Source organism: Gymnoscopelus braueri, assembly GCF_963280865.1.
Source record: "Gymnoscopelus braueri genome assembly, chromosome: 7".
NCBI lineage: Eukaryota > Metazoa > Chordata > Actinopteri > Myctophiformes > Myctophidae > Gymnoscopelus > Gymnoscopelus braueri.
Window position 1 is genome coordinate 14,592,884 of NC_137608.1, and position 27,495 is coordinate 14,620,378.

The 27,495-nt window shown below is 40.3% G+C and overlaps 2 protein-coding genes across 2 annotated transcripts in view; both read right to left on the reverse strand.

The window, feature by feature from the left end:
* LOC308088561 (rapamycin-insensitive companion of mTOR-like) overlaps window positions 1-10,338 on the reverse strand; it is a 44,922-nt gene extending 34,584 nt beyond the window's left edge. Inside the window, exons 1-6 of the mRNA XM_080433051.1 lie at window positions 10,277-10,338; window positions 9,625-9,672; window positions 6,448-6,545; window positions 2,653-2,717; window positions 2,144-2,275; window positions 724-787 (exon numbers count right to left, since the gene is read on the reverse strand). Coding sequence (XP_080289177.1) covers window positions 724-787; window positions 2,144-2,275; window positions 2,653-2,717; window positions 6,448-6,545; window positions 9,625-9,672; window positions 10,277-10,325 — 456 coding nt within the window. The 5' untranslated portion in view covers window positions 10,326-10,338. The remainder of the gene's footprint in view (window positions 1-723; window positions 788-2,143; window positions 2,276-2,652; window positions 2,718-6,447; window positions 6,546-9,624; window positions 9,673-10,276) is intronic.
* A 1,620-nt stretch (window positions 10,339-11,958) lies between these two features.
* LOC308089647 (FYN-binding protein 1-like) lies at window positions 11,959-26,872 on the reverse strand. The gene is made up of 19 exons (XM_080434504.1): window positions 26,767-26,872; window positions 26,442-26,543; window positions 24,603-25,698; window positions 23,649-23,694; window positions 21,221-21,327; window positions 20,853-20,875; window positions 19,914-19,960; window positions 18,672-18,804; window positions 17,597-17,756; window positions 15,044-15,179; window positions 14,899-14,918; window positions 14,746-14,794; window positions 14,413-14,447; window positions 14,226-14,271; window positions 13,559-13,649; window positions 13,272-13,434; window positions 12,846-12,876; window positions 12,671-12,702; window positions 11,959-12,533 (listed from the first exon to the last, which is right to left on the reverse strand). The coding sequence occupies exons 3-19, from the start codon at window positions 25,678-25,680 to the stop codon at window positions 12,514-12,516; spliced, it is 2,217 nt and encodes a 738-aa protein (XP_080290630.1). The 5' UTR covers window positions 25,681-25,698; window positions 26,442-26,543; window positions 26,767-26,872; the 3' UTR covers window positions 11,959-12,513.
* Window positions 26,873-27,495: the final 623 nt, after the last annotated feature.

Genomic DNA, 27,495 nt, shown 5'->3' on the forward strand with positions numbered 1-27,495 from the left:
TTTTAAGTCCCTGATTGGCTAACCTGACCTGTCGGCTTAACCGATCGGCCGAGCTTCGCATCACATCTTGCCGCATAGCAGTATAAATGGACCGACTTGCATCGTTCCCAACATGCATGTCCCCAAATAGACCCAAAGGGTCCTAGTAATAATAATAATAATAATAATAGTAGTAGTAGTGAATAATGAAGTGTCAAAAATAAGAATAGGATGCGATATCTTGCTTAGTTAACTGTGGTGAAAAATATGGGGGAGATCACCGAGGAGTTTAAGGGACATAAAATCTTCTGGAAAAGTGCCGAGCACGGTGTCAAGCTCCTCTAGGAGAGCTTTGAGTGGAGGAAAAAAGACAGCATGTTATATGACTGCGGCAGTGGGGTGCGGCTTGCTGCTGGCTGCACATTGAGCGCTTTGGTGCAGCAGTGAACACCTGTGATTAATTGGGCTGATCGACTGGTGTTCTTTATAAGGCAGTCAATACATAAGCCATCTATCTCTGTGCTTTAGACTTGCAATGCCACATTGATGGAAAAAACGGATTTGATGTAAAAGACTTGGACTCTAGGACTAAAGACTGAAAAAGCGTGCTGAACAATGCTGTGTATGGAGCATGAGCATTTTCTCTTCTCTCTAAGATCACAATAAATACACTGCATGGTTTCAACTGCACAAACTGTCTCAAGGCATTCCACCCAATCTTACTTCGAACCTTATTCAACTTACCTTTCTAACCAGTCTCAGGGCCTGGGTCCTCTCTCCCTCATTGCTCTGTTGGATGTCAATGCACCTGAATAGCACAAAGACAGCCATCAGTCACAACTATTTCATGCATTAGTTGTCTTATTATTGCTGTCAATTGACAGCACGTTAAACAAACTCAAGTGAGGCACAAGCACAATCACAATTAAACAAAGGAATTGACAAACAGAGGAACAGGGTAATTTTCATTTGAATTGTTGGATTGAAAAGCACTTCATGAAAGTGGGAAAGTATAAGTATAAGTATAAACACAGTGCCGATTCACCTCGCCAATTTATCCTACTAACAGCTGCTTTGATCTCATTGACAGTGAATGGCAGCTAACGAATGTGCTGGTCAACATAAAAGTATAACCTTCATTGGTGACAGCTCACCTTGACCCGTTCATTATATTGATAGATTCTCGTTAAACGGCTGTTAACAAACACAGACGTGCGTGCGTGGTTACAGACTTGGGGTAACCTACTGTATGAGTCAGGGCAGATTTAGATGCACTCTAGTTTGCAGGCTTTGAAAAGTATAATTTCAAAGTGCACTTGGCACAAAATAGCTTATTGCTGGGTTGGTTACCTGGTAGCCAAGAGGTTAGGGTGTATACCAAATGCCCTGATCTGCAGTGAGTCCCCGTTTGATTCCCCAAAAAACAGCTTATTGCCGTCAACCCCCTGCAAAAATATATTGACTATTTTGGGCCCGAACCCTAATTGGACACGTCGTGAACTCGCATGCGCAGCTCAACGTTTTCCCCCTTAATTTGCACAGCAGTAATCCGATCCTAGCCTGGTAAACCCCCCTCCCTCCGGAAATCTCATTTGCATTTGATTTCAGGAAGGAGGTCTGGGATCGCTCAGGGAGTAAAGCTGCCCGGTCCGCTGCGTGTTAGAACCAATCAGCGGCTGCTAGGGGCGGGATCATCCAATCACCTGCCAAGTAGCTTGAAAAAATAACACAGCATTTCATGTTTTTCTCTCCTGATCATTGAGTACAGGTCTTCTCGGATCCACTCGGGGTGTTACACATAATAATGAACAGACCCGGAACCCTATGTGATCTTCCCCGTTCGGGTATTTTCGGTTCGGGTGGAGTGCTGCACGATTAATCGAAAAAAGATCGTGATCTCGATTCAGACACCTATGCGATCTCGATTTTAAATTATGACGATTTTTTTTTCAATTAACATTTTTTTTTGCTTAATATTTTTATATTTACAAGAGAATTGTGTGAGAATTGTGTGAGAATCGTGATCTCAATTCTTATGGAGGAAAATCGTGATTCACATTTGAGCAAGAATCGTGCAGCACTAGGTGGAACCCGTGAAGACCTCTAGTTTAGTGACTACACCTGTGGTCAGGTAGAAGTTGGGTCCATAGGCGTGGCTGCTCACCTGGCGATCAAGTAGTCCACCCGTAGTCTGAGGACCTTCTGCAGCACGCAGGTATCTCTGATGATGTACCGCAGTGCCCGCAGGCCCGCAGCGCGCACCTCCTTTGCCTCATTCAGAAGAGCTAGCCGCAGGCTAGGAATACAAAACCACACAATCTGATCAGCAATTACAGTTTGACCTTTACTTCACACTTATAAAAATCAACCTTGAGCTCATCTCTTAGAAGTTAATCATATCAATGTCTTTAAATACTAAACATCCACAGGCTAAGGGTTGGTTTTTACTTAGCTGAGCGCAGGTGTCGCGCAACAAATGCTCACAATGCGTCGCAGCACAATCAAGTATAAATCAGGCAGAAGAACCGGTAGGTTCTAGCTTAAAAACTGGAAGACTTTGCTAAACAATAAAACTGAAAGCCTTATGGAAATGAAGCACTATCCAATATTATTGCATGCATGTCACATATGATCGTCTCGTGTGCTTGGCTGTTGACACCCCACAGGCCTTACCAAATTATGATTTCTTCGTACGTAAACCCAAACTTCTCCTCATGGTGGCCAACGCTGCATAGCAGCTGCGATACAAAAGAGAGACAGGGAAGGGATCAATATAAAAACACACTTTAGCCATGCAGAAACATAGCTTTCATACAACATAAATCCCAGCTCAAACAACTCTGAGGATTATTTTCTTCCAAGTCATTATGGTGACGAGGCTCGGTGTTCACGGCAAGTTTGGTCATGTGAAACGTTAAGAAAGACTATCCCTTAGCATAATGTTAACATTCTCAATGGGCTGTTATTGCTCCCTTACAACATAAAAAACGGTGCACTTCAACAGTTAGCTCTAGGGCTGAAATAAAATCTTGTGTCCTCTATAGTAAATGGCAGAGAGGAGAGGGAGGGACGTTGGGATGGGTGGACAGAGGATGGGTGGGGTGGGGGGGGTAAGGGACCAGCAGTGATGTCAGGGCCCAGGCAGGCAAGAGGGGGGTGGGGGTAGGGGGGGGGGGGGGGCTGAGGGGTATGTGACACTCTCCAGGGGTATTAGGTCACCCTCTCTGTCCTGGAATCCTTATAAGGAGACACTGGCCCGGTGTTCTTTAACACACACACACACACACACACACACACACACACACACACACACACATACACGCACACAACTGTCAGTGGTATTACCCTCCACTCAGCTGTAAACAAGAGAAATCAGGTGTACGTACGAATGACAGACAGCAGTTACACAGGCTCAGACTTCAGCCTGCTGCAGTGCCTAGTTTTTTTTTTTTAAAGGCCAAAAAACACTCTGGCTAGAGTAGACGAACGCAGAAGATCTGTCAAAATGCATCATTGGCAACCAGCAGTCCGAAGCGGTTGGAGGCAGTCAGCCTCAGTCAGTCAGTCCCATGCTTGGAGTCTGAACCACAGCATTGATTTGGTGGCGGCAGCAACAACGGGTGGACTCAAGAGTCAAGAAGACAGAGCCAGCCGATCATCTCTATTTAGAGTCGAAACCCGCGACACGCTGTCAGGCTGGCATTGCAGCCTAGGGTGCCTGGACCGCCACGCTACGGCCCAGGCCGATCATCTCTATTTTTGTTACATTTCTGAATGGAAGATCCCGGGCGACCGAAAGTGATGCACTGACTCTACAAGTGAGGTGAAAAGTTTCCTCTCAAGCTCACTTTTGTGTTTCACCATTTCCCCTCAAATTTGTGTTGAATCAGCTAAGGCCAGATGTGCACATGTCTGACATGTTGAATTTAATGAGATTCCCTTGATCGTTTCAAGAAAACACCAAGCTAGCTAGTTATTAGCGTTGCTGTTGCCAAAATCAATCTAACAGGCTTAGGGCAGTCTTGCACATGGTAGCAGGTCTAACGCCTAATGCTTCATTTATGCTCCGTCAACCGGCGGTGCGGCACTCCAAAAATAACTGATCTACAAGCTCAAAAGGTGTCCCATCCGCAGAGCGTGGCGAGCTTGTGGATCAGATATTTTCGCCATGCCACACCGTCAAACAACAAAGTATGAATCTGGCTTAATATGCCCCATAAAAACCACAGCTGGCTAGCAGAGATTTGGACAGACTTCCTGTCTTGTGCCGTGTCTTGACCAGACTGGTAGGATGTGCCTCAAGCTCACCACAAAAACAATAATAGTACAATTTTCCAATGGCTCCCAAAAGACAGAGAAAACACTTGACAGTACAAGAAAATGTTAGCGATTATTCTATCGATTAATTTTACAGATTCATCGAATAATCAAGAAGCGTGTTTTTGTGTTTATATATATATTTTTTATATATCAACAAATCGATTACCCACTCATCCCTGTTATACTACATCGCACAACAGTGTCATGCCAAATAGTTTGTTTTTGTTTACATTTTTGGAATATGTTTGTTTGCATATAATGATATGCCCAAAATTAAGATCTATTATTAATCAATTATTTTATTAACTCATCGATTATCAATTTATTTAAATAATCAATTAAATAGATTAGTTCAATCAGTCGTTTCTGTAAATGAGGGGTAGGTCGGGCTACACAATATTTCTTGCCATTATCCGTGTATTAACATCCAAAGAAAAGCACAGATGCGTGCTAATTGCTTAACAGTCCAGATGTAGGCCTATTTATAACAAACTGACCATAAAAGAAACCAACGACTGTCAGGATATCATCCTGACAACCATCCAACAACAGGCAATAATATTCAGTGTTGACGTCCATCCGGGCTATATGGCTACGGCCGTGACTACAGATCCCATAGGCTGCAGGGACCGCGACTACAGATCCAGTAGCCCATGGCAAAAATATGAACAAACAACAGCTTATATTTGGGGATAGTTAAGAATCTGCTTCCTCACTCCCTGCATATGCGATTGGTCAATGCCCATGACAGAATTCTGTTCATTTAATAATAGTAAACCGTAACATATAGCATAATGTTGCTCTCGGGCAGAAACGTACCTCCATTATGTAAACTCTTCAAGTGTTTTCTAAAATTAATGTCATACAAGATTTTCACGCAAAAGTGGCAAAAATAGCCAATCTACAATCTCACAATGCGTGAAGCATTTTGAAAGTGAAAGTGGGTATCTCTGTCTGTGGGTTTTATAAATATCTAATCAATTCAAAGAATTAACAAGAGTAGTAGTAAGCCTTGCAGAGCCATGTGGCCATGTGGTCAAGACCAATGCAGGGATGCATTGGTCTTGGGACGCGGTAACACGCCGCGCAACCCCTTTTTTTGAGCAGGAGCACACGCACGCATCGATTTAAAACAACCCTTAATTCACAATTTCACACCTCAACAAAGTTTACAAAGGCTCCCGACTGCCGGGTGTCACACCACGTGAATTAACATGGGAATGAGCCTAGATGCATATCAATTGTCCATTGTGTGACCTGTAGCGTAGGTGTTGAGCGACGTTAAAATAGCATCCCACCACTAACAAAATCACCAATACAACACTGCCCATAGGGCAGGAGCCTATCTCCTGTTTCTGTAGCGTGAGGCAGCTTGAAGTTCAAGTACACCCCCTGGACATGACGCTAGTATGTCACAGGGATTTACACCCAATCCAGCCTTTGGTTTGACCCGGCCAGGGATCGAACTCCTACCCAACCTCCCAGTCTCAGCGTCAGACACTAACCACAAGCCCACTGAGTAAGTAAGTAAGTAAGTAAGCCTTGCCCTTTACAATTACAAGTACATCCCCAATCCAACCTTTGATGCTGAGTGCCAAGCAGCACTGGGTCCCATTATTAGAGTCTTTGGTATGACCGGGGATCGAACTCCGACCTCCCAGTCTCAGGGCGGACACTCTAACCACAAGCCCACTGAGCCGGTGTATTAACAAGAGCTTGTGACTAAATAACTACATTGGATTAACCAGACATTGGTAAATCTCAGGTTTCAAAGTCAAGAGTGCTGGTGTTGACGCACCATTAGGTCACGGTTGCTTTCCCCATCCCTTAGAGCTCCCGTTACAACTCACTGTCAGCATCACAATGACAGGCACAGTTACAACACCCAGGAGGAGAGGACCAAGGAGAGGTCACTCAGTGGCTATGCTAGTAGTACAGGGAGAGGAAAGGGAACACAGCGAGCGAGTCAATCTCTGCAGATCACTTAACAGAGAGTCACTCTCCCCTACGCAGTGAGCTTGTACCACTGCAACCACAGCTTAGCGTTCTCCCCCTCCTCTCGTTTCCTCTGCAGTGATCCAAAGAACAAGGTAAAAAGAAAAAACATTCAAATGGAAAAACACAGTGACATAATTTGACAGCCGCTACCTTTATGAAGTTGTTCAGGTGGCCCAGTTTTCGCATGTTACTGACTCCATGAGGCTTGGCCACATTTTGAAGTATTTCACGGAAGTTGTCAGAAGGTTCTACAGAAGAAGGAGAGAAAAAAATACATTGTAACCAAGACAAGGATTTAGGTAGTATTTCCATAATATGAGTCATCCACTGAACCGTAATTGATATGTTGCAGGAAGTAAAGCCTGAGTTATACTTAGTTTCGCACGGGTGTCGCAAACTTGGAAAAATAGCCAATCTACAAGCTCACAACGTGTCACACTGCGACATGTCGTGAGCTTGTAGATCTGCTATTTCCGTGTGCGACACCTAGCGTGCCAAGTACAAATCGGGCATAAGATGCTTTTGCTGCACAGAGTGATTGTGTACAGTGTAGACAAGCTCAGAACAGACACATTGAATAAGGGAATATGTGATTCCCATAATGTTTACAAGTTGTTTGAATGAAGGGAGAGGTGGATATTATACTAAAGAATCAGTTCCTTAATAGTGAGAAGATGATTAGCTGGTATATTTCACCGGATACATTAGATTTGCTCACAAGGTGAATACAGAGATTTAAGAGTGCAACTATGTTTATATAAATACTGTATGAAAAGGAATACATACACTATTTCCTAATTAATCAAATCATTTACCAAATATTGCATGTAAAGAAACCTTGGCATCACAGACTGAAATGTGATCATTAATGTGCAAGTTATTCTCTTGGTTGTTGACTTAAAGGCATCAAAATGTATCAAAAAACATGAAGTGCTTTGAGTCTTCAAATGGTGTCAAGCTTTATGTGAATTTGAGAAAACCCTTCACTTGCGAATGACAGAACATCCATGGACTCGGGTTAAGACATTGCCTACATGCATTTAGAAATTTAGCAACCCTCAAATCACCCATACTACACTATATCCAATTTAAATGGAAAACACAGCTGGAGGGTGGGACTTTGCTTCATATTTTAAGTGGATTTTTCTCATGCAAAGGCAAGACTGAAGAGTTAAATCCAGGCTTGTGTAAATAAAACATTCAATGCTAACATAGTCAAATCATTTGTAACATCATTCAATCATAGCTACCATGTATGCGTGTTCACTTGAACAACAAAGCTGACAAAATGTCATACAAGATCGCTCAAACATCCTGACACATCTTCAGCAACAGCAGACAAATACCTATGATCCATCCCTGATAAACAGATTACATATGATTATGCTGAAGATGTGTGACTAACTGACTATAGTGAATATGAATGTAAAAATTGACCTACAAGGTTGTTAATGTAACACCTGGCACTCACAAAATGTCATAAAAGATTGCTCAAACATGACATATCTTCAGCAATAGCAGACAAATAGGCTACCTACTATGATCCATCCCCAATAAACAGATTGCATATGATGATGCTGAAGACATTGAATTGAATACATAGGACCACAATGGAAACAAGCGCTTAGCACTTTTTTTGTGTTATCCTTTTAGCATCATTGCATAATTGTACCACTGTACTATTTTGCAAACTGTTAATAAAGCATTCAATCAAATCAATCAATGACTATGAATGTACTGTATATGAATGTAAAATTTGACCTACAAAAAGTAAACAACACCTATAGTCCAAAATTGGACACAAATAAAACGGATCATCGGAGATACTGTGTTGTTTTAGCCTGGGATCGAGACTATCATAGATGTATTTTATCATTTTTTCTCACATTTGCATATCTATGATACGAAAGTAAAAGTCAGACTCGATCAAATACATCTATGATAGTCTTGATCCAAGGCTATTAGGTCCATGCCACTCGCAGCTCACCACCTCCTCCAAAAACCTTTCATTCAGCCAACAATGAACAACAACAACAACCTCCACCACCACAGTATCACGTAGTGCAGGTTGTGCCAGCTAAATAATATCAGGGCTTGTGAATCAAGTGTGATCTGTCCCATTCACACACACCAATCAAAACAACATGGCTGGTAGTGGTTAGCTGTGCTGTGGCAGACAGTATAGCTAACGCTGCTAACCTAGCTATGATAGCCCAGTTAGCTTGCCCTCCTATCCTCGCTTGTTATTATATGCCTGTTGTTACATTGTTGTAATTACCTGGCGGACAACAACAACACAAACAACAACAACCAGCAGCAGCAGCCAAGGGGGGGGGATCAATCATCCCCTGACACTAGAGTCAACGACAACAACGATTAAGGTATTAGCAAGAGCTATTAAGGGCTTTTCCTCCACTGTATGTCACACACACACACACACACACACACACACACACACACACACACACACACACACACACACACACACACACACACACACACACACACACGTGGAAAGTAACTAAGTACATTTACTTAAGTACTGTACTTAAGTACAATTTTGAGGTATTTGTACTTTACTTGAGTATTTCCAATTTCCAATACTTTTACTTCTACTCCACTACATCTCAGAGGCAAATATTGTACTTTTACTCCACTACAATTATTTGAAAACTTTAGTTACTAGTTACTTTTCAGATATAAACTATGATATTATGAAACATACATTAACCACTTTAGCCCTATTTTATACATAGGCTATTTTCAAATATTTAGTACTTTTACTTTTGGTACTTTAAGTACATTTTTATGCCAATACTTTTGTAACAGAGTATGTTTATATTGTATTATTGGTACTTTTACTTAAGTAAAACATTTGAGTACTTTTTCCACACACACACACACACACACACACACACACACACACACACACACACACACACACACACACACACACACACACACACACACACACACACACACACACACACACACACACACAGGGGGTTCATTCACCGCTTTGCAGAAATGATGATACTCATCCATTTTGACCAATAATAATAATAATCGCTGTCACTGTTGCTGTGATGTGAACGGATTAAGGACATTTGGGGGCTGATTATTGTTATATAATATGACCCAAAAAAAAGGCTTTTATTATTTTCAACTGAGAAACAGTTTTACTCAGTAGAAAATAACGTCATTTGAGGGGGGGGGGCGTCTGGTGCGACCAGCACAGTCTTTATTGAGTGTTTATTTATTAAAATGCATGTTATTTATTGTTGTAACGTTATTATTAACAGACTATTAGTGCTTTCTTCTTCTTACCTCTGGTCAGATCGAGCGGTACGTTCTCTTCTCCGCTGTCATTCCGACCTGTCACACACACACACACACACACACACACACACACACACACACACACACACACACACACACACACACACACACACACACACACACGCGTTATTGGGGAGACATAGACAGAGAGACAACGGTTATTAAGAGAGAGAGAGAGAGAGACACACACACACACACACACACACACACACACACACACACACACACATATTAAAACACACATACACACACGTTAAGGGAGAGACGGAGAGACAACGCTTATTAAGAGAGAAAGAAAGAGAGACAGACAGAGAGACAGACAGAGAGACAGGGAGACAGAGAGACACAAATAAAACACACACATTAAGGGGGATACATAGACAGAGAGACAACGGTTATTAAGAGAGAGAGAGAGAGAGAGAGAGAGAGAGAGAGAGAGAGAGAGAGAGAGAGAGAGAGTAAAAAAGCAACGGCCGCCGGCCGAGAGGCCGTCGCTCGAGCGGCACCGCGACGACCGTAAAAATCTATAATTTCCCACAACGAGATATCGTCCAAGGCGACAGTCAGTCGTAGATAAAAAGCTTGTTTTTTCCCCCGTTGCTTTCTTTCTCTCTCGCTCGCTTTCTGTTTTTTTTTTTACCTCGCATCCGCAGACTTCGGATAGGACGGCCGCGGAAGCTGGCCGCCATGTTTGTCCAGGAACATAATACACACACAACACCGGAAACTTCGTGACTTCTCGCGAGACTAGAGCGATGGTGATGATGATGATGATGATGGAGCTTGGCTTGGAGGAGGCTGAAGCTGCGAAGTACTCACAATCTTTTTTTTTTACCCATTAAGAGTTAAGACCTGAGGACTGATTCAAAAAAGGTTTTCTAAATCATAACAGTTTTTTGAGAAAAAAAGCTATAACAATATATATACAAAGGGACCCCCATGAGCAAATATTTGAGTTACAAATGTCTGCTTTAAAAATATATATTATATATAATATATATATATTCAAAGATTTGCACAAATAAAAAATAAAAAATCAGATCTACAAGCTCGTAGTGCGGCACCCGGTGCCGCGCTATGAGCTTGTATATCTGTTATTTTTGAATAGCCAAAGAAATCTAGAGTGACACAGATGTGCTCCCGGTCTTAATGGGTTAAGTAAAAGTATCAATACCCTTTTGTAGAAATAGTCTGTTACAAGTACAAGTTCGGTATTCAAAATGTACTTGATTAAAGTACAAAAGTATTGGCATCAAAATGTATAGAATATACAAAATGAAACATCCTTCGCAACAAGGTAACTGGCATGATAAAAACAGCAGAAAAAAACTACTACCATGAAAAAGTTGATGAAAACATGAACAAACCACGGGAGCTCTCTGGAAGATATTTAATCAGTTAGACTGCAGTAAGAAACAGAAAACCAGATCCGCAAACATCAACATCAATTCGGATGGCACGGCACGCTAATTACAGATAAGCTGGATGTGGCAAATCACCTAAACAACTTCTTTGCAACCATAGCAACCACACTGGTTAACATACTGCCCTCTCATTCTGGGCTATATGGGGTAAAGCACTAGCCTGGTAAACCCTCCCTCCGGAAATCTCATTTCTATTTGATTCCAATCAAATAGAAATGAGATTTCCGGAGGGAGGGTTTACCAGGCTAGTAAAGCACATCCAAGCATTCTACAAAAATCTAGATGGACGCGAAGATGACTTTAAACTCACCATGGTGACAACTGATGATGTGTTTAACAAAACAAGGCCACAGGGCACGACAACATCCCTTCCAAATTTTCTCAGAGACGCAGCCCCCCTCTATTGCACCAATTATTGCCCACATAACATAACTCTCCATCAGCCAGGGGCACGTCCCGCAAGATTTCAAACTAGCGAGAGTCACCCCTCTGTTAAAAAAAGGAAGCAAATTAGACCCTGGCAACTACCACCCTGTTTTCTTTTCTATGCTATTCTATGGATACTTTATTAGTCAGAAATGTAAACAGCACGAGGTACAGTCAGACATTAAGGCTAAAAGGATAACATAAAGTCCTGGGTTTCCATTGTGGTCCTATGTATTAAATTCACCAACATAGCATAACAAATAAACTAATATGTGTCATCAACAAATACAAAACACAATGTACAAAGGAGAAAAGGGAAAAACAGAAAAACGTCAGCAGTGAATGACACCTCCTTTCTATGGGAAATTGCATTTACCTCCCCATGTTGAGGAGGACTCCTTCTACTTGTTATTACAGATTCATCATTACATTGATGGACGCAAAAAAAACAAAGAAGCAAAATCATGTTTATCGAAATCAATGATGTGAAATCTTTATTGGCTACATTTGCAGATCAACCAGGAAAACAAAAGCACAGCAAAATGTATTCATCATTAATATGCAGAAATATTTATACTGTATGGTATTATGAGGCTGTCTAGTGATTCATGCCATTGTCTGGGCTCCATTTGTATAAGTCAGTTTGGTTTAGATTAGTTTAGTTTACATTGATCTAAAAGAGAAAAAATGCTTTGTACCAGATTTAACCAATTTCCAACTATAAAACAGTGCAAATCTATCATCTCTACTACAACAACCAATAACTTATTGACATCCATGCAGGTGAGCACACAGACATGCACACACACACACACACACACACACACACACACACACACACACACACACACACACACACACACACACACACACACACACACACACACACACACACACACACACACACACACACACACACACACACTCATTGGTGAAAAATGAAAATAAATTATAAAATGATAACAACAATAATCAAATAAACATATAATAAACATAACCACATAAGCTCTTCTTGTTGTTTCAGCCATCAGTTATCATAGATGCAATCTTTTGGGGGAAAAGAGACATTTTGAATGAATACTTTTAATTGTGTTTGTCTGTTAGCACAAATATCTTTGAACAATATCATTTGAATTTTATGATAAAATTCAAATTAGCAAATTCAAACACTGACAAATACGTACCCTCTCCGATGTCATCATAGATATCGTCATGCCTGTTTAAAATGAAGAAAGAAAAAAAAATCAAATCCATGAAACACTGACGTACACAGAGAGAGACTCGGCCATATTTTGCATAATCATGTGCATATTCTCTCTGAACTGGTTGTGTTTCTGTGTGTGACACAAATAAACTCACTGTGCAACGTTCACCATGGCCACATAGCCGACTGAAAAAGAACAGCATAATTATAATTATGTATGTTTTTAAGATGTACACCCACTCAAACCAATCTGTTATATAGTAGGGATGGGACGATATGAACATTACATGTCACGATTATTGTGGCAAAAAGTATTGCAATCAACGATATTATCGCGATAATCAAAATATGCTTAAAACTTAAAATGCCACTTTTGTTAACTTTTTGTGAGCTTTTTTTGCCGAATTGATTTGTGTAGAGTGAAGTAAGAGTGGTTCGTTTTATCAAGTATACAATTTCACCATAAATTTAAGTAGCCGCGATGCGATTATTATGAGTGGTTTTTCATTACGATAAACGATAATAACGATTATCGTCCCATACCTGTTATACAGCGTAAAATAAGTGTAATGCAAGCTTACATTTTCCTTGCCTATTCCTGCCGATCAGTTTGCCATCAACAGCTTCTTCAATGACATCAATCTCTTCTTCTGGGTTCAGAGGCAAATCTTTGTTTCCCCATTTCTTATTGGTCAAAGTCGTTGCTATAGTAACACTGTACAGCACCTGGATTTCTCCTGCAAACTAAAACATGGACAATGATAGAAATTTCAGCAACAAACAATAGATGATGATGGGGTCAAAGGTCAAGACTGTATGTTATTGTATAGCCATACACATGCAGACATACAGTAGCAAGAGCTCTTACTTTAAACTTCTTCCTGAACTCTTTTTCTTCTTTGTCAAATGTCTTCTTCTTCTTTGGATCCATCACCTCTATCTTTTCCTTTGTAGGGAGACTATGGAAATAAAAAAGACACGTGTGTGCAGATGAAGAAAAAAGACTTAATTGGTCATAATAATATAAATAGCAATGTCCATGTCTAACAAAAACAAACTTTTCGATAATACCCATATTGCCTCTAAGATTATCGGACTTCCCACACCCACACTTTCAGATATGAACAATAAAGCCATCACACATAGCAAATAGCAAACACTCACAATAGCAAATGACACTTGATCATCCCCTACAGTATATCGTCACTACAGACTCATGCCACCTGGACGAAGATACAGAACTTTTAAATGGCAAAAGGTTTGTTTTAGTAGGAGTTCAGTAGTTCCCTTCAGCCATTGCAGCACTAAACAATCTGCCTCTCTAATATGATGGTTCTGTGTATACTGGGGACTTCATGTGTTGTCTTGGTTACAGTATGTTGTTGTGTGCTATGTTGTTGTGTGCTACATGGTTATGTGTTTTTCTGTTGGAACAGATTTTGAAGATGAATATCCCTGAGGGGACAATAAATACTATTATTATTATTATTATTATTATTATTATTATTATTATTATGTGTGCCTCTGAGCCTTACCAGTCGAGAGGCGGTGGTGCGGATCCAACATCATCATAAAAATCATCTGAGGACAAAAGCACAGTTTATTTTTAACTTTACTTCAGTCAACTCTAGTAATAATAATACCAGGACTTTGAGGGTTGTCAATAATATGTGATTTACAATGACATTGGTAAAAGCTGTCTTTAAATGTTAACATGTTTACCTTCATATCCAGTCGGTGGTGGTGGAGGAGGAAAGCTGAAAAAGAGGGTTGTTTACTATTGACGTACATACTGTACAGTATGTAATTATCTACAAAGGTTAAATTGCTCAAACATTTAGAAATTTCTATTGGTATGGGTGTGGTTTGGTTTAACAGCATGAGAGCAAACCTCATGTACAGAACGATGGCTGCAATAACAGTGCCAACCACCAGGTGTCTCTCAAACATAAGAATATACAATTCTAAAGCTAGAGAAAGGATAGAATGATTCTGTTCTGCAGACAAACTTTAATGGTAGTGGAAATAGTTAGTATTATATATATATATTATTACCATTCATCTTCGACCACAACATAATCATCATCATCATCATCATCCTCACCTGTTTTAAAAAGTGTACAAATGTTATTACAAAGAAACCATATTATTTGATTATAATACATTAACTGTCGTTGCGAATGAAAATCCAAACAACCCATCACTCACCATTTTGGCCTTGTCCATCACTGAAAGAAACAGGTCAAAGGAAGATTACTGAAATGCCTGAAGGTTGGTTTTGGAGAGCTTTTATCTCTTAGAAGTCAAATTAACGTTTCACTAATGTATTTGTGGCATTGTTCTTGCTACAAACCTGGAGACCTCAGCCCCAATATCATCATAAATCTCTTGGTCTGGTTCTTCAGACGAGTTAGACAGAGGCGCCCTTGAGCTCTGTTTTTTCAAACGATCAGTGTCAATGTCAATAGAATCAGTCTTCACGTAGCCATCTGAAACAGCAGAGAACATCTCATAAACAAAGAAGAAGAGGCAATTTTTTTTTATTTGCCACACACTATGTGTGTGAGTGTGTGTGTGTGTGTGTGTGTGTGTGTGTGTGTGTGTGTGTGTGTGTGTGTGTGTGTGTGTGTGTGTGTGTGTGTGCGTGTGTTAGACCTGTCACAATTATTATATAATGGTCTAATTGCAATTATTTGAGATAATCGCATATATCGTTCATATATTTTCAAACATTTAAAAAGATTGTGGAAATAGCAGATCTACAAGCTCACAACGCGTCGTGATGCGAGGCGTTGTGAGCTTGTAGATCGGCTGCTTCCACTATTAAGTGTTTTTTGAAAATGTTTTACCAAATATGTCAATCATTTCTTTGTATATTTAGGTTATGTGTCATATCTGCCATGTGCAACTTCAAAGCCTAAAAGCCAACTACTACGGTTAAACTTCTCTAATGTGTTACAGAGTGTTAGGAGTGATCTCACAAGATGGTTTGACCTTCCGGTTTCCTGGATGGGTAGAATAAACCTAATTAAGATGAATGTGTTACCCCGGCTTCTTTACCCTATGCAAATGTTACCTCTATACATTACCAAGAAAGTAATTCGAGAAATAGAAAGGGACTTTTCTAAATTTATATGGCATGGTAAAAAATCTAGACTAAGTATGAGGATATTACAACTGCCCAAGGACAGGGGGGGATTGGCATTTCCAAATATTAAATTTTATAACTGGGCCTGCCACTGTCGTACAATACATGAGTGGGTACATGACTATCTTATTGGCGGACCAGAACCCCTTGAGACATGGGAATGTTCTCCCTATGTACTACTAGCAGAACTCACAAATATACAAAAATTACACTTTAAATCTTCTGATAGTCCAATACTCTCAAATTCGATAAAGATTTGGAAAAACATTATAACCTTGGGAAGGAAGAACATGTCCTCATTCTTGACACCACTCATAGGTAATAGACAGTTTGCCCCTGCCGTTTTCCGGTCTTGGTATAATAGAGGTATTAGAGTTATAGGAGACCTGTTTGATGCCAGTGGTGTTCTTATGTCATTCGAGATGGTTAAGAACTCATTCGGAGTACCTCGGAATGACTTCTTTGCTTATTTACAGGTTCGCCACTTTATCAATAATGACACCAAGTTTCCTCGAGACAAGCCTCTTCTTGGGCCTTTAGAAGACTCTATTATGCATTTTACTAGGAAGAAAGGTTTGATTTCTTACTTCTATGATAATTTTCAAAGCTTCAACACACAAAATATAGATATTGTGGTGGGAAGATGGGAAAAGGATTTACAAACTGAGTACGACAAGAAATGTTGGGATGACTGCATTAAATCTTCTCAAACTACCTTTATAAGCAACAGATTCAAAGAGATGCAGTATAGGATACTACATAGACAGCATAGGACACCTCAAATCCTAAACAAAATTGACCCCGGTAGGTCCCCATTGTGTATCAAATGCAAAACTGAGGTTGGTACTTATATACAGTACACTGTTTCTGGGAGTGTTCCAAGATTTCCAAATTCTGGTCTTGTGTAGTAAAAGAATTGAGTTCAATTTTTCAGTCTAAGATCTGGAAAGATCCTGGGCAATTTTTATTAGGGCTGCCATCTAAATTTGGGGTTCTAGATCCTAGAAGAGCTAAGCTTCTTGATAAGCTCCTCTGTGTGGCCCGAAAATGCATTTTATTCAACTGGATTCACGAAAAACCTCCATCAGTGACACAGTGGTATAGAGAAATATATAGAGTACTCCCAATGGAAAGACTCAGTGCTAAAATAAAAGGGAAGGAAAATAACTTCATGGATATATGGCAGCCACTGATAGATTATTTGCCCAAGGATCTATCTACCTTGATTTATAAGGGAAGTGATTCTATAGATTGGAAAGCCCCGGTTGTACTTTTACAATTTAACTTCTGATGTGCTCTTATGTGTTTGTTTATTTGTATGTATGAATATTTAACTGTGTGTGAGTCTATAGTATTGTCACTGTAATATGCCGCTTGCCCTCCCTTATTTGTTATTATTTTGTGTTTTGTTTTTTTGTTTGTATTGTATGTCTTTTAATTTATTTTATTCCAGTTTGTTTAATTGAATACATTCATGTTACAACTTTCTGTGAAAAAAGGAAAACATTTATTTAAAAAGTTATTAAAAAAAAAAAAAAAAAGCCAAACAGAAATGTAAATAAGACAAAAACACAATTAAATCGTTAATCGCAATCATTTGAGTGACAATTAATCGTCATGTAAAATTTCATAACCGTGACAACCCTATGTGTGTGTGTGTGTGTGTGTGTGTGTGTGTGTGTGTGTGTGCGTGCGTGCGTGCGTGCGTGCGTCCGTCCGTGAGTGCATGCATGTGTGCGTGTGTACTGAGTAACTTACAGCAGCCATCAGTGTTCCTGGCCAGCCATCGCCCCTCCGGGTTGTCTGTGACTCGTATTACGTCTATGGTCTCTCCCTTCTTCAGAGCCAGATCTGTCTTTCCTTTTTTACAGTCTAGTCGTACCGTTGCCTCGAAGACTACCTGGACTGGCCCTTTAATCTTAAGGTGTGGAAAAACAGCTGTCAACTATATTTGCTGCTTGACTTGAATTCGTACAACTTAAAGGAGTAGTTTTCCCCAAGAAATGACTTATTTTCGACTTATTACACACGCCATGCAGCCTTGAATTCATGGAGATTTTTTTGTTTTTGTCACATTAAGCCTAAGCCAATAATTCAATGACTGGGTGGCTGCTGTACCAAACTCAATTCAAACTCAAATTATTAAATAAGTGGCTAAGGAATGAGACAAAAACTAAAAAATCTCCATGAATTCAACAGTTCACGGCATCGGCATGTGTAAAATGATAGAATTTTTTTTTTGGGTGAACTACTCCTTTAAAACTGGGTCTCCAAGTTTCAAACCATTGTGTATGAGTGAATGAGTGCAAGGATATAAGCAATTTCATATATTGTGTTGATATTAAAGTAATATTTAACTTTGGTAGAACCTTTGGTTGTACGTCAGTCAATACAACCCTGGGCACGAGATAAGCCCAAATATTGTTCATCATCTTTATCTGTTGTTTCTGTGCTCTAAGGAACCAGAAGTAGCTATTCCTTTTACTTTCACTTTATGGTGAAAATGTCAAAAAAATCCCACTTTTACCACAACGAATGCAAACTGCTTTGTTTGCATTTGTTTAGATTAGTATTTTTGACAATGCAAGTTGTTTGCATTTTTAAAAGTGTTTCAACAAACACTGTTTCCGGTTTCTCACGCACAGAGCACAGAAGTAACAAATAAAGATTGATAATAGTTGGACTTATATTATGTCCAGTAACCTAAGGTTCTACCAAAGTTGAATATTGCTGTAAAGATAAGTAGAAACCTAAAGAATCACATAAATATCCAATCAAATCCAGTATAAATGACACAACATAACACATCTGGAGAGTCTGCTTATCACTTTACCTTAAACTTCTTTCTAGCTTCTTGTTCCCTCTTCTCGTTGGCTTCCTGCAGTTTCTTCTCCTGCTGTAGCTGTTTCTTGTCCTTTTTCGTAATTTCCTTTGAATTGTTGGTTTCTATCGTCTCCTGCACTGGCCTGATTTGTAAAAAATTGATTGGAACATAGAATTAAGTATTTAAGTAATTTTAATGTTAGAGCAGGATATTGCAAATTCCAGCTGTACTGTACACTTGTATGTCACACTCTGTTGCTAATATATCCACCCATTTCTGTGCTAAATCCTCACATTGAGACAAGCACAAAAAGTTGGCTATACAAATGTAACCAAATGGACTCGGAATTTAATTAGCTCTGGATAAACAAATTGTAAATGCTAAAGTAATTTTCAGACTTTCCATTTAAGGGACATTCAAGCTTTATACTCTATAGTGAAAGTTAGAAGAACTACATGAAACATTGCATTTCAATAAACATCACTTAGTAATAAGGAACTAAATAATGAACGTATTAGATTAGATATAGAGCTCTTCACAATGACGGACCCAAACCCTAATGGAACCTGAAATTGGTTTCCGAGATCCGAGTGGAGCCGACATAAAAAAGAAGAAAAAAGAAAGACGACCTGGACGGCACCCATTATTTTATGGACCCGACAAACCCAAAATGCTGTTCTAACACAATATAGGCGAGATGTCAGCTGTAGCCTATGCTCTAGCAGCCTACAATAAGAGACATTGACAATGACATTAAAATTGCATGTTTTCACCTCGATTAATAAGGAATCGGATCCATGATCACACATGCCACGGTGCACTTTGATTCCACGGAGGTATAGCTTGAGGCGCTTTGAGAGTGCACTCTCGGCTCTCATTTTAACTGACGGGGGAACAACTTTGTTCCCCCATATATTGGCTGCAGTAATCTGATCCCTGGTAAGTCAGTCTATCATAGCAGCACTTGATTCTAGCTGCCCGAGCCCCGCGGGCATCTACTATGTAATGTTTTTTTTTTTTAGAGAAGCCAAAAAAAAATTACCCCTTTTTCTCCCCAATTTAGTCGTTATGCCAATTAATTCCTCCCCAGTCCCCACACACATTTCTGTGTTGTCACTGCTGTCGTGGGTGCTAGACTAGCGCCGGTCGGGAAAATAAATAAATTATTAGACCAGTCAATCGCAATAGTGTCCCCCCCACTATTGCCCTTCTGACTGAGAAAAAGACAGAGTCAAAACAGATGCCTCTCACCATCTTTCATCAAGATCCTCATACATATCGCCATCACTGGATTCTGCCTGTAGGAAACAAGATGATTATAAGACACTATAGGCTGGCTATGTGTATAACTGTAGTCCCGGGTTTACAGAAGGTGGCATAACTTTGTTTGATTGGCTCGGCAGCACATTTGAACAGAAAACACACAGCACCTTCATATGTGTTCCCGGTTCAAATCCACCTTCTGGGAAGTACAGTTATCAACAGAGGTCAAATTTACATTCTCACGGAGTTATAACACGCTCGGATTGGTGTTAATTAAATACAATTTCACCAATAACATTGATATGTAATGTATTCTATGTCATGATGATGAATTGAGTATACAATGGGCCACAATGGAAACAAGCCCCCCGGGGATTTTTGTGTTATCCTTTTAGCATTTTTTTCCCCCCACTGTTTTCAAACTTGTTAATGAAGTATTCAATCAATCAATCAAAAGCCTGCCATGTTTTTACCTTTCTGTATTTAAAGTAAAGAAATATCAAACAAGGCAGTGCTGAATCTAGTTTCTGTTACAGCATATTTCTCACCTCAAATGTTTCCAGAAACATATTTGAATATACTCTTCAGCTTTAAAAAAGAAATAGTTTATAATGCATCTGCCATGTTTGTTCAGTTCAACATACAGCACCGCCCTCTAGTGTCTAGCATAATATCTTAGCCACCATAGCTCTGTGTGGAAGATTGATTGACAGGTGGTTGTCATATTATTTGTTGAAATTGGTTGGTACCTGCTGATGTAATCATGCATGACACTTTTGTTTGACAGGAATTATTGGACTTTTTATATAAAGATACAAAGCAATTTAATTATTCTTTTTTGGGGGGGATATATTGTATATTATTTTATATATATATTTTTCATTTCATCTGGTCTTTAAGGAGGCTGTGTGGAATAATGATTATTACCTCAATCTGCTGCGATAGATGCTCTGTAAAGAGAACAGAACACAGGGGTAATATGACAATCATGTTTCTTAATATTCCTCATTTGTTTTGGAGTAAAATGACATTCATTTGTGAGATGTCAATTGACAGGTTATATCGTCTCTGTCGGGTGGAAACCTCATATGTCCAAAACAGTTACTTTTCCAAGATTCAAATTCAAAAATAGCAAAAGTAGCAGATCTACAAGTTCGAAACGCGTCGCTTCGCACCACGAAGAGAACACAAACGCATAACAAGAAAACACAAAAAAGTTTGAATATGGAGATTTTCTGCCCGACAGCAACGAAATATTGATTTATTTGGTGTATTAATTGAAAATCAACCGGCACCTCGAGAGGGAAGAGACGGTGTGATGGGCTTCATATCCTCCTCAATATCTTCATAGTTGTCATCGGAGCTGCTCCACTCCTGTTCCACCTGTGGTTGTGGTGGGCTCCTACAACATGGTGAGAAAGAACAGTTGCTAAGTAATGTTGCTAGGACACATTTGAAAACCCTTCTCCACATCTGGTCGGCTCAAACTGAAAATAACCTGAACTGGTAATAAGTGAGCATTTTGTAGCACAGTTATAGCTTACCGAAATGATTTTGTTTGTTTAGTTTTTTCTGGTTGTTTGATCATTCCCATGGAAATGGTTACAGATACTAAACGTTCAGGTGTCAGCTGTGTTATTGTTTACAACCTGAAGCAGGATACTGTAGCTACAATAGAAAGAAAATCCTCACAATTGGGTCATGTTTAGAGATTGATTTGTTCCTCAATCCTCCTTATGAAACTGTCAGACTACTTGTGAGATACATCTGTTAAAAACAGCTTCCTGTGTCAAACAGAAAACCTATTGAGAGGCCGCGGTGGCCGTTCAGTATTAATAATGTGTGGTTGAAGTGGTTCTCACACAGTGGTTCTGAAAAGGTTTAATTTCAAGGACTCCCAGTTTGGTATTCATCATTTGGCCACGGACCCCCTAACTCTGAAAATGTACAAATGGAACAAAGTGGACCGTATGAGTCTGTAGTTGAGATATTAGTACTGTGCTCAGTTTGGCCACTGATTCTGGGTTTGTCACTGTTCACCTCGGTGTCTCACTCAGAACACAACTTAAAGGAGTAGTTCACCCAGGAGTCATTACTTAAATTTAGAGTAGCCAATATTTTTAACCCCCTTTTCTCCACAATTTAGTCGTTATGCCAGTTAATTTCTCCCCACACACATTTCTGTGTTTTCACTGCTGTTGCTGACTCACCTGCCAGTGAGGAGCCCCCACCGGGAGGACTACCCCTCCCGCCCAACACTCCCAGTCCCTGCTGACAGGTGTCGCCCCAGCCTGTAGGAGTACGTGCCATGACCAATATCACCCTCCCCACCCGGCTTCCATCCCCCAAACATGGTCCAAGTGTGTTCGCATAGACGCCCGACAAAGCTGGGTATACCACGGTGGAATCGAACCCACAACCTCCGTGGTGGTGGGCAGGGACTTTACCACTGCGCCACCCGAGCGCCTTGTGAACTCTTACATTCATGGAGAACTTTTAGTCTTTGTCGCATTCCACACTGAGCCAATAATTTGATGACCGGCGTAGGACTCTTTGAGTCTCCTACCGGAGAGTCCGCCGCTCATCAAATTATTGGCTTAGGAATGCGACATAAACAAAAAAGAACTCCATGAATTCAAGGCTTCACGGGGTATGTAAATGATAGAAAATATTTTTGGGGGTGAACTACTCCTTTAAGGCCAGAATTTCAGCATTAAAACGAATAAAGGACTGAGGAGAGGCTTAATGCTGTTTGTCTCTACTTGTCTTTACTTTCTTTCCTTTGAAGCAACACAGTACAGGGCCATAGCAGTTTCTGTCTGACTGTGTGATTCTGATTATAGGTGAGCGGTTTTGCTTTTCATTCACCCACACACATCACTTGCGATGAATATACTGTAGGTGTGTGGTTCTCCTTTTCATTCACCCACACATCACTTGCGATGAATATACTGTAGGTGTGTGGTTCTCCTTTTCATTCACCCACACATCACTTGCGATGAATATAGGTGTGTGGTTTTCCTTTTCATTCACCCACACACCCACATCACTTGCGATGAAGAAGAAACAGTCACTGCAGCACTGCATGTCTGTAGAATGTCTCTGGATTCACTCACTAAAACACTAGTGATTTCTGATCCTCTGACGTCAGGTACGATATACAACACATGGTTTGGCTCACCCTATAAGATTGCCAGCACCGATTATTTAGCAATAATTGTCAATAGTCTGACCTATAAACGTTTGATATGACAACTGTAATGAAAATAATATATTGTTGCTGTTGGGCAGAAACCTCTTATCTCCATATTTTAACTATTTGTTTTTTTCCCCGTAAATGAATGAATGCCCTACTTCGTCATACAACCTAGTCCAACAGTGTCACACAAAAGTCGCAAAAATAACAGATCTACAAGCTCAAAAAGAGGTTTGAGTCTGTAGATCTGCTATTTTTAAATAAAAAAGTTTTGGACATCCCGACAGCAACGATATATATAAAATAAAATACTCAAATGTATAACTTTCTACAGAGGTTCCATTTGTATACTCTCAGAGTTACAGATCTGAAAGGGTCCATTTGGTCCCACAAGGACCCCTGGGGGTCCCTTGACCCCACTTTGAGAAACAGTGCTACAGTATATTTGTGCAGCAATAATATGCTGTCAGCATAGTATGCTGACAGCATTATAAGACATAGTAGTATTGTGCTATAGCTGTACTTACATGGCAAGTGAGCGGACACCCCCGTACGCCTTGGTCTGGAGAGATCCTGTCAGTGGTGGAAAAAGTATTCACATTTTTTACTTAAGTAAAAATATCAATACTGCAATGTAGAAATACTAAGTTACAAGTAAAAGTCCGGAATTAAAAATGTACTTGAGTAAAAGTACAACATTTTTGGTATCAAAGTACTTAAAGTATCAAAAGTAGAAAGTACTCATTATGCAGAATGTCCCATTTCACAAGTTTTCAAATGTATAACAGGGGTTGACACTAACGTTTGCCCGACTGCCTGTGGCAAGTAAATAAAACATTCGGGCGAGTGGAGTTTGCTTTCAGGTTGCCCGACGGGCAAGTGCGTTTGAATGGGGAAGCAACCGTCTTCATTAAATATTATTGGTTATTCATGAAAGAACAAATAATGCGACAGTTTTACAAGTAGCAGTTGTGCTCATTCAGACTTTCAAAGTGACTGTCGCCACTCGGCAGTTATCGATTTTATTTAACATTATTTTAATTTACTTTTCGGGCAAGTGGGCATGACCTTTGGGCAAGTAGAATTTGACCTGTACTTGCCCGACGGGTAAGTGCCTCTGAGACGTTATTGTATAAAAATATATTTTGAAAATATCAGATCTACAAGCTCACAATGCGTCGCATCACGACGCATTGCAAGCTTGTAAATCGTCTATTTTCAAATGGCCGAAATGTATATAGGTCTGAAGTGGGTAATGTATGTTTTGTAATGATATTGATAATCAAAATCTACAAGGTAACTACTAAAGTTTTCAAATAATTATAGTGGAGTAAAAGTACAATATTTGTCTCTGAAAATGCACAACATTTTTCAAAATGTTTGTCATATTAGTAATATGACAAACTAAAGTAATTATGTAATATTACTTTTTTAAAAATGATTCAAGTTAACAATCTCACATCAATATTAGGGTCTCTCACCGTCATTCAGAGATACTCCGTTCTTTTGAAACCGCTGTAAGTCTACATCGGGTGGCCTGTTGGGCTTCTGTGGAGGACTTCCCAGCGAAAACATAGGAGGAAGGGGCTTCTTCTTTGGAAGAGAGGGATCTGTGCTCTCCGTTAGTGAAAAAGGTTCATCTGGTGTTCCAGACTTCGGTTTCTGGGTTGTTGGAGGAGGTTTGGGGATTACAGGGGTACTGGGGTTAAAAGTTCGGAGAGCCTCTTTCGCCACAGCAATACCTCCCGTAACACCTTGCTTTTTGTTAAAAGAGTTTTGCAGGTGCGAGAGAGAAGGAGGTATAAAAGTGACACTCTGGTCCCTTTTGGGGATAGATATCAAGCTGGGTGTCTGGGACTGTGCAAACTGGGACTCCTGGTACGATGAGGTGGAGGATGTCTTCGGTTTGGGGGCATCTGGAGGTTTGGGTTTGGGGGCATCTGGGAGTTTGGGTTTGGGGGCGTCTGGGAGATTGGGGGCGCCTGGGGGTTTTGGTTTGGCGGCGTCCGGGGGTTTGGGGGCGCCTGGAAATTTGGGTTTGGCGACGTCTGGGAGATTGGGGACGCCTGGGAGTTTGGGTTTGGCGGCGTCTGGGAGTTTGGGGAAGCCTGGGAGTTTGGGTTTGGGGACATCGGGGAGATGCGGGGCAACAGCGGTAGATTCTGTCTGATGCTCTTTCATCCACGGGGGGTTGTTGCCCGGGGCAGGAAACACGTTGGCCTTGTTGAACATGGCGTTCACCGGCGGTTTGAGCACTGGAGGCCTGGGGAAAGGGTTGGTGGAAGGCTCGCTGTTTCCAGGTGTTAATGCAGGCTTGCCTCTAAGCGCCGACGGCTTGGGGAACGAGGGCTCAACGTCCTCGGTGCGAGAAGCCCCAAGGGTCCCCATGACAGGTTTAGGAAGCGAGAAGCTAGCGGGGGTGGCCATAGTGGCCTCTGATAGAGTCCTCTCTAGAGCGGCCATCTTGGCTTGAAGGGCAGACGCTACCCTGGGCTTAGTTGCCAGTTTGGGCTCAATAGCAGGGCCGCCTCCAGTGTTGAACTGAGCCCTGAACGCCATTACGTTTGATTCTCTTTCCTACAAAGAAAACAAATATGTCCATTTTAAGTCACGGAAAGCTTATACCCTGATGTCTTGGCTGCTCTCTGTCTCCATACATCTTTTGTTCACATTTGAGGGATGAAAGTGTTCAAACTAAACAATACGTGTCACTAACGCATGTGTATATCGTTGCTGTCCGGCAGAAACCTCTAATCTCCATATTCTAACTTTTTGTGTTCAAGTTACTTGATCATACTACAGCGTCACACAAAAGCATCAAAGGTAGCAGATCTATAACCTTGTAGATCTGCTACATTTGCTATTTTTTTAATTTGATTCCTGAAAAGTAAGTTTTGGACATTTATGAGGTTTCCACCAGGGACAGATATGTATTATGCATGCTTATGTATACTGTATTGTATTGTATTGTGTGTGTGTGTGTGTGTGTGTGTGTGTGTGTGTGTGTGTGTGTGTGTGTGTGTGTGTGTGTGTGTGTGTGTATACTGTGTAATGTACTGTATACTTGATGTTTTGTTTTTGGCCTTTTGTTTCAAACTCATATACTCATATACATGTATATATATTGCTACAGATGTATATGTAAGACAATAAATCCAAAATATTTAAAGGATAAAATAAAAAGCAAGAAAATATAGCCCAAAATGGTCAAGAGGCAATCAAGTGAAGAGACTATGAGACCTAAGAGACAAATCATTCATTTACCATTATACACTCATGAAAGAAAAGCATCTTTCCATTAAAAATAAAAATGCACGTACCGTACAATACGTTGTGAGGATGTTAATCTGACAGAGATACTGTGATACTGCACTGTCCTTCACAGACACCGTTCCACTACAGGAAGTGTAAGGGACATGTCACTGTTTTAATGAGACAAGAAATGAGAAGTAGCTTCTGTGAATATTATTCTACTGTCACAGACACCGCTGGGGAGCAGCGTGAACTACACAAACAAGTGTTACAGTAGTATAGTGACAAACAGTGGCTTATGTATTATTAGTTTTCCGGTTTGAAGTATTGTCAAAGTGACTACATGTGATAAATCATGGTCTAATAAATTTAAAATGTAAAATAAAGTCTCACCATAATCCCAAGGAAGAGTCAGCATACAGTGTACTGTATGGTGTTGTGCAGGGCAGCTCACTGAGGGTGTGCGTACGATCTTATCTACTTCCCAATTCGGACTTCACATGAGTCAACATCTTTGTGCATGTCGTGAGATTGAGCAAGACGTGTGTGGTATACATTTCTATACACAGTGCATGTGGGTGAGGAGAGTGAAGTAACTTCCTAACAGGAAGACAACAAACAACACACACACAAACTGCATTTGCATTTTGTTGGCAGTCGGCCTATATATGTAGGCACTACGTCGTTGTATTTTTAACAGCAGATAATGTGTGTCCAAGGCAAATTTCCCTTAGGACAATATTGTTTATCTCATCACATACACTGAGTGTATATGATACATGCACGGAGTCATGCAAGGAGTCTGACAATCCTTGTCCCTCATTAACTTCTGGGAGCTTGTTTTAGTTTTGTCCAGTGTGTGTGCTCATCCAGAAGAACCAGATAGTTCTACGGCTAAACTCTTCCCTACTATGAGGTTTTCAATGCAGTCAATTGTTTACAGGCTCATTTGGTTCCATTTGTACACTCTCAGAATTAGATGAACACTGGGGCTTTTGCAGGGTAGTCTTACTTTGCCTAACCACAATTAGTCACTTTTGGGTGGATCGTGCAAACTAAGCTGCTAACTCGGCACAAAGTTGGTAACTGTTTGTGTGTAAACATTGTTGGCTTTCGATAATA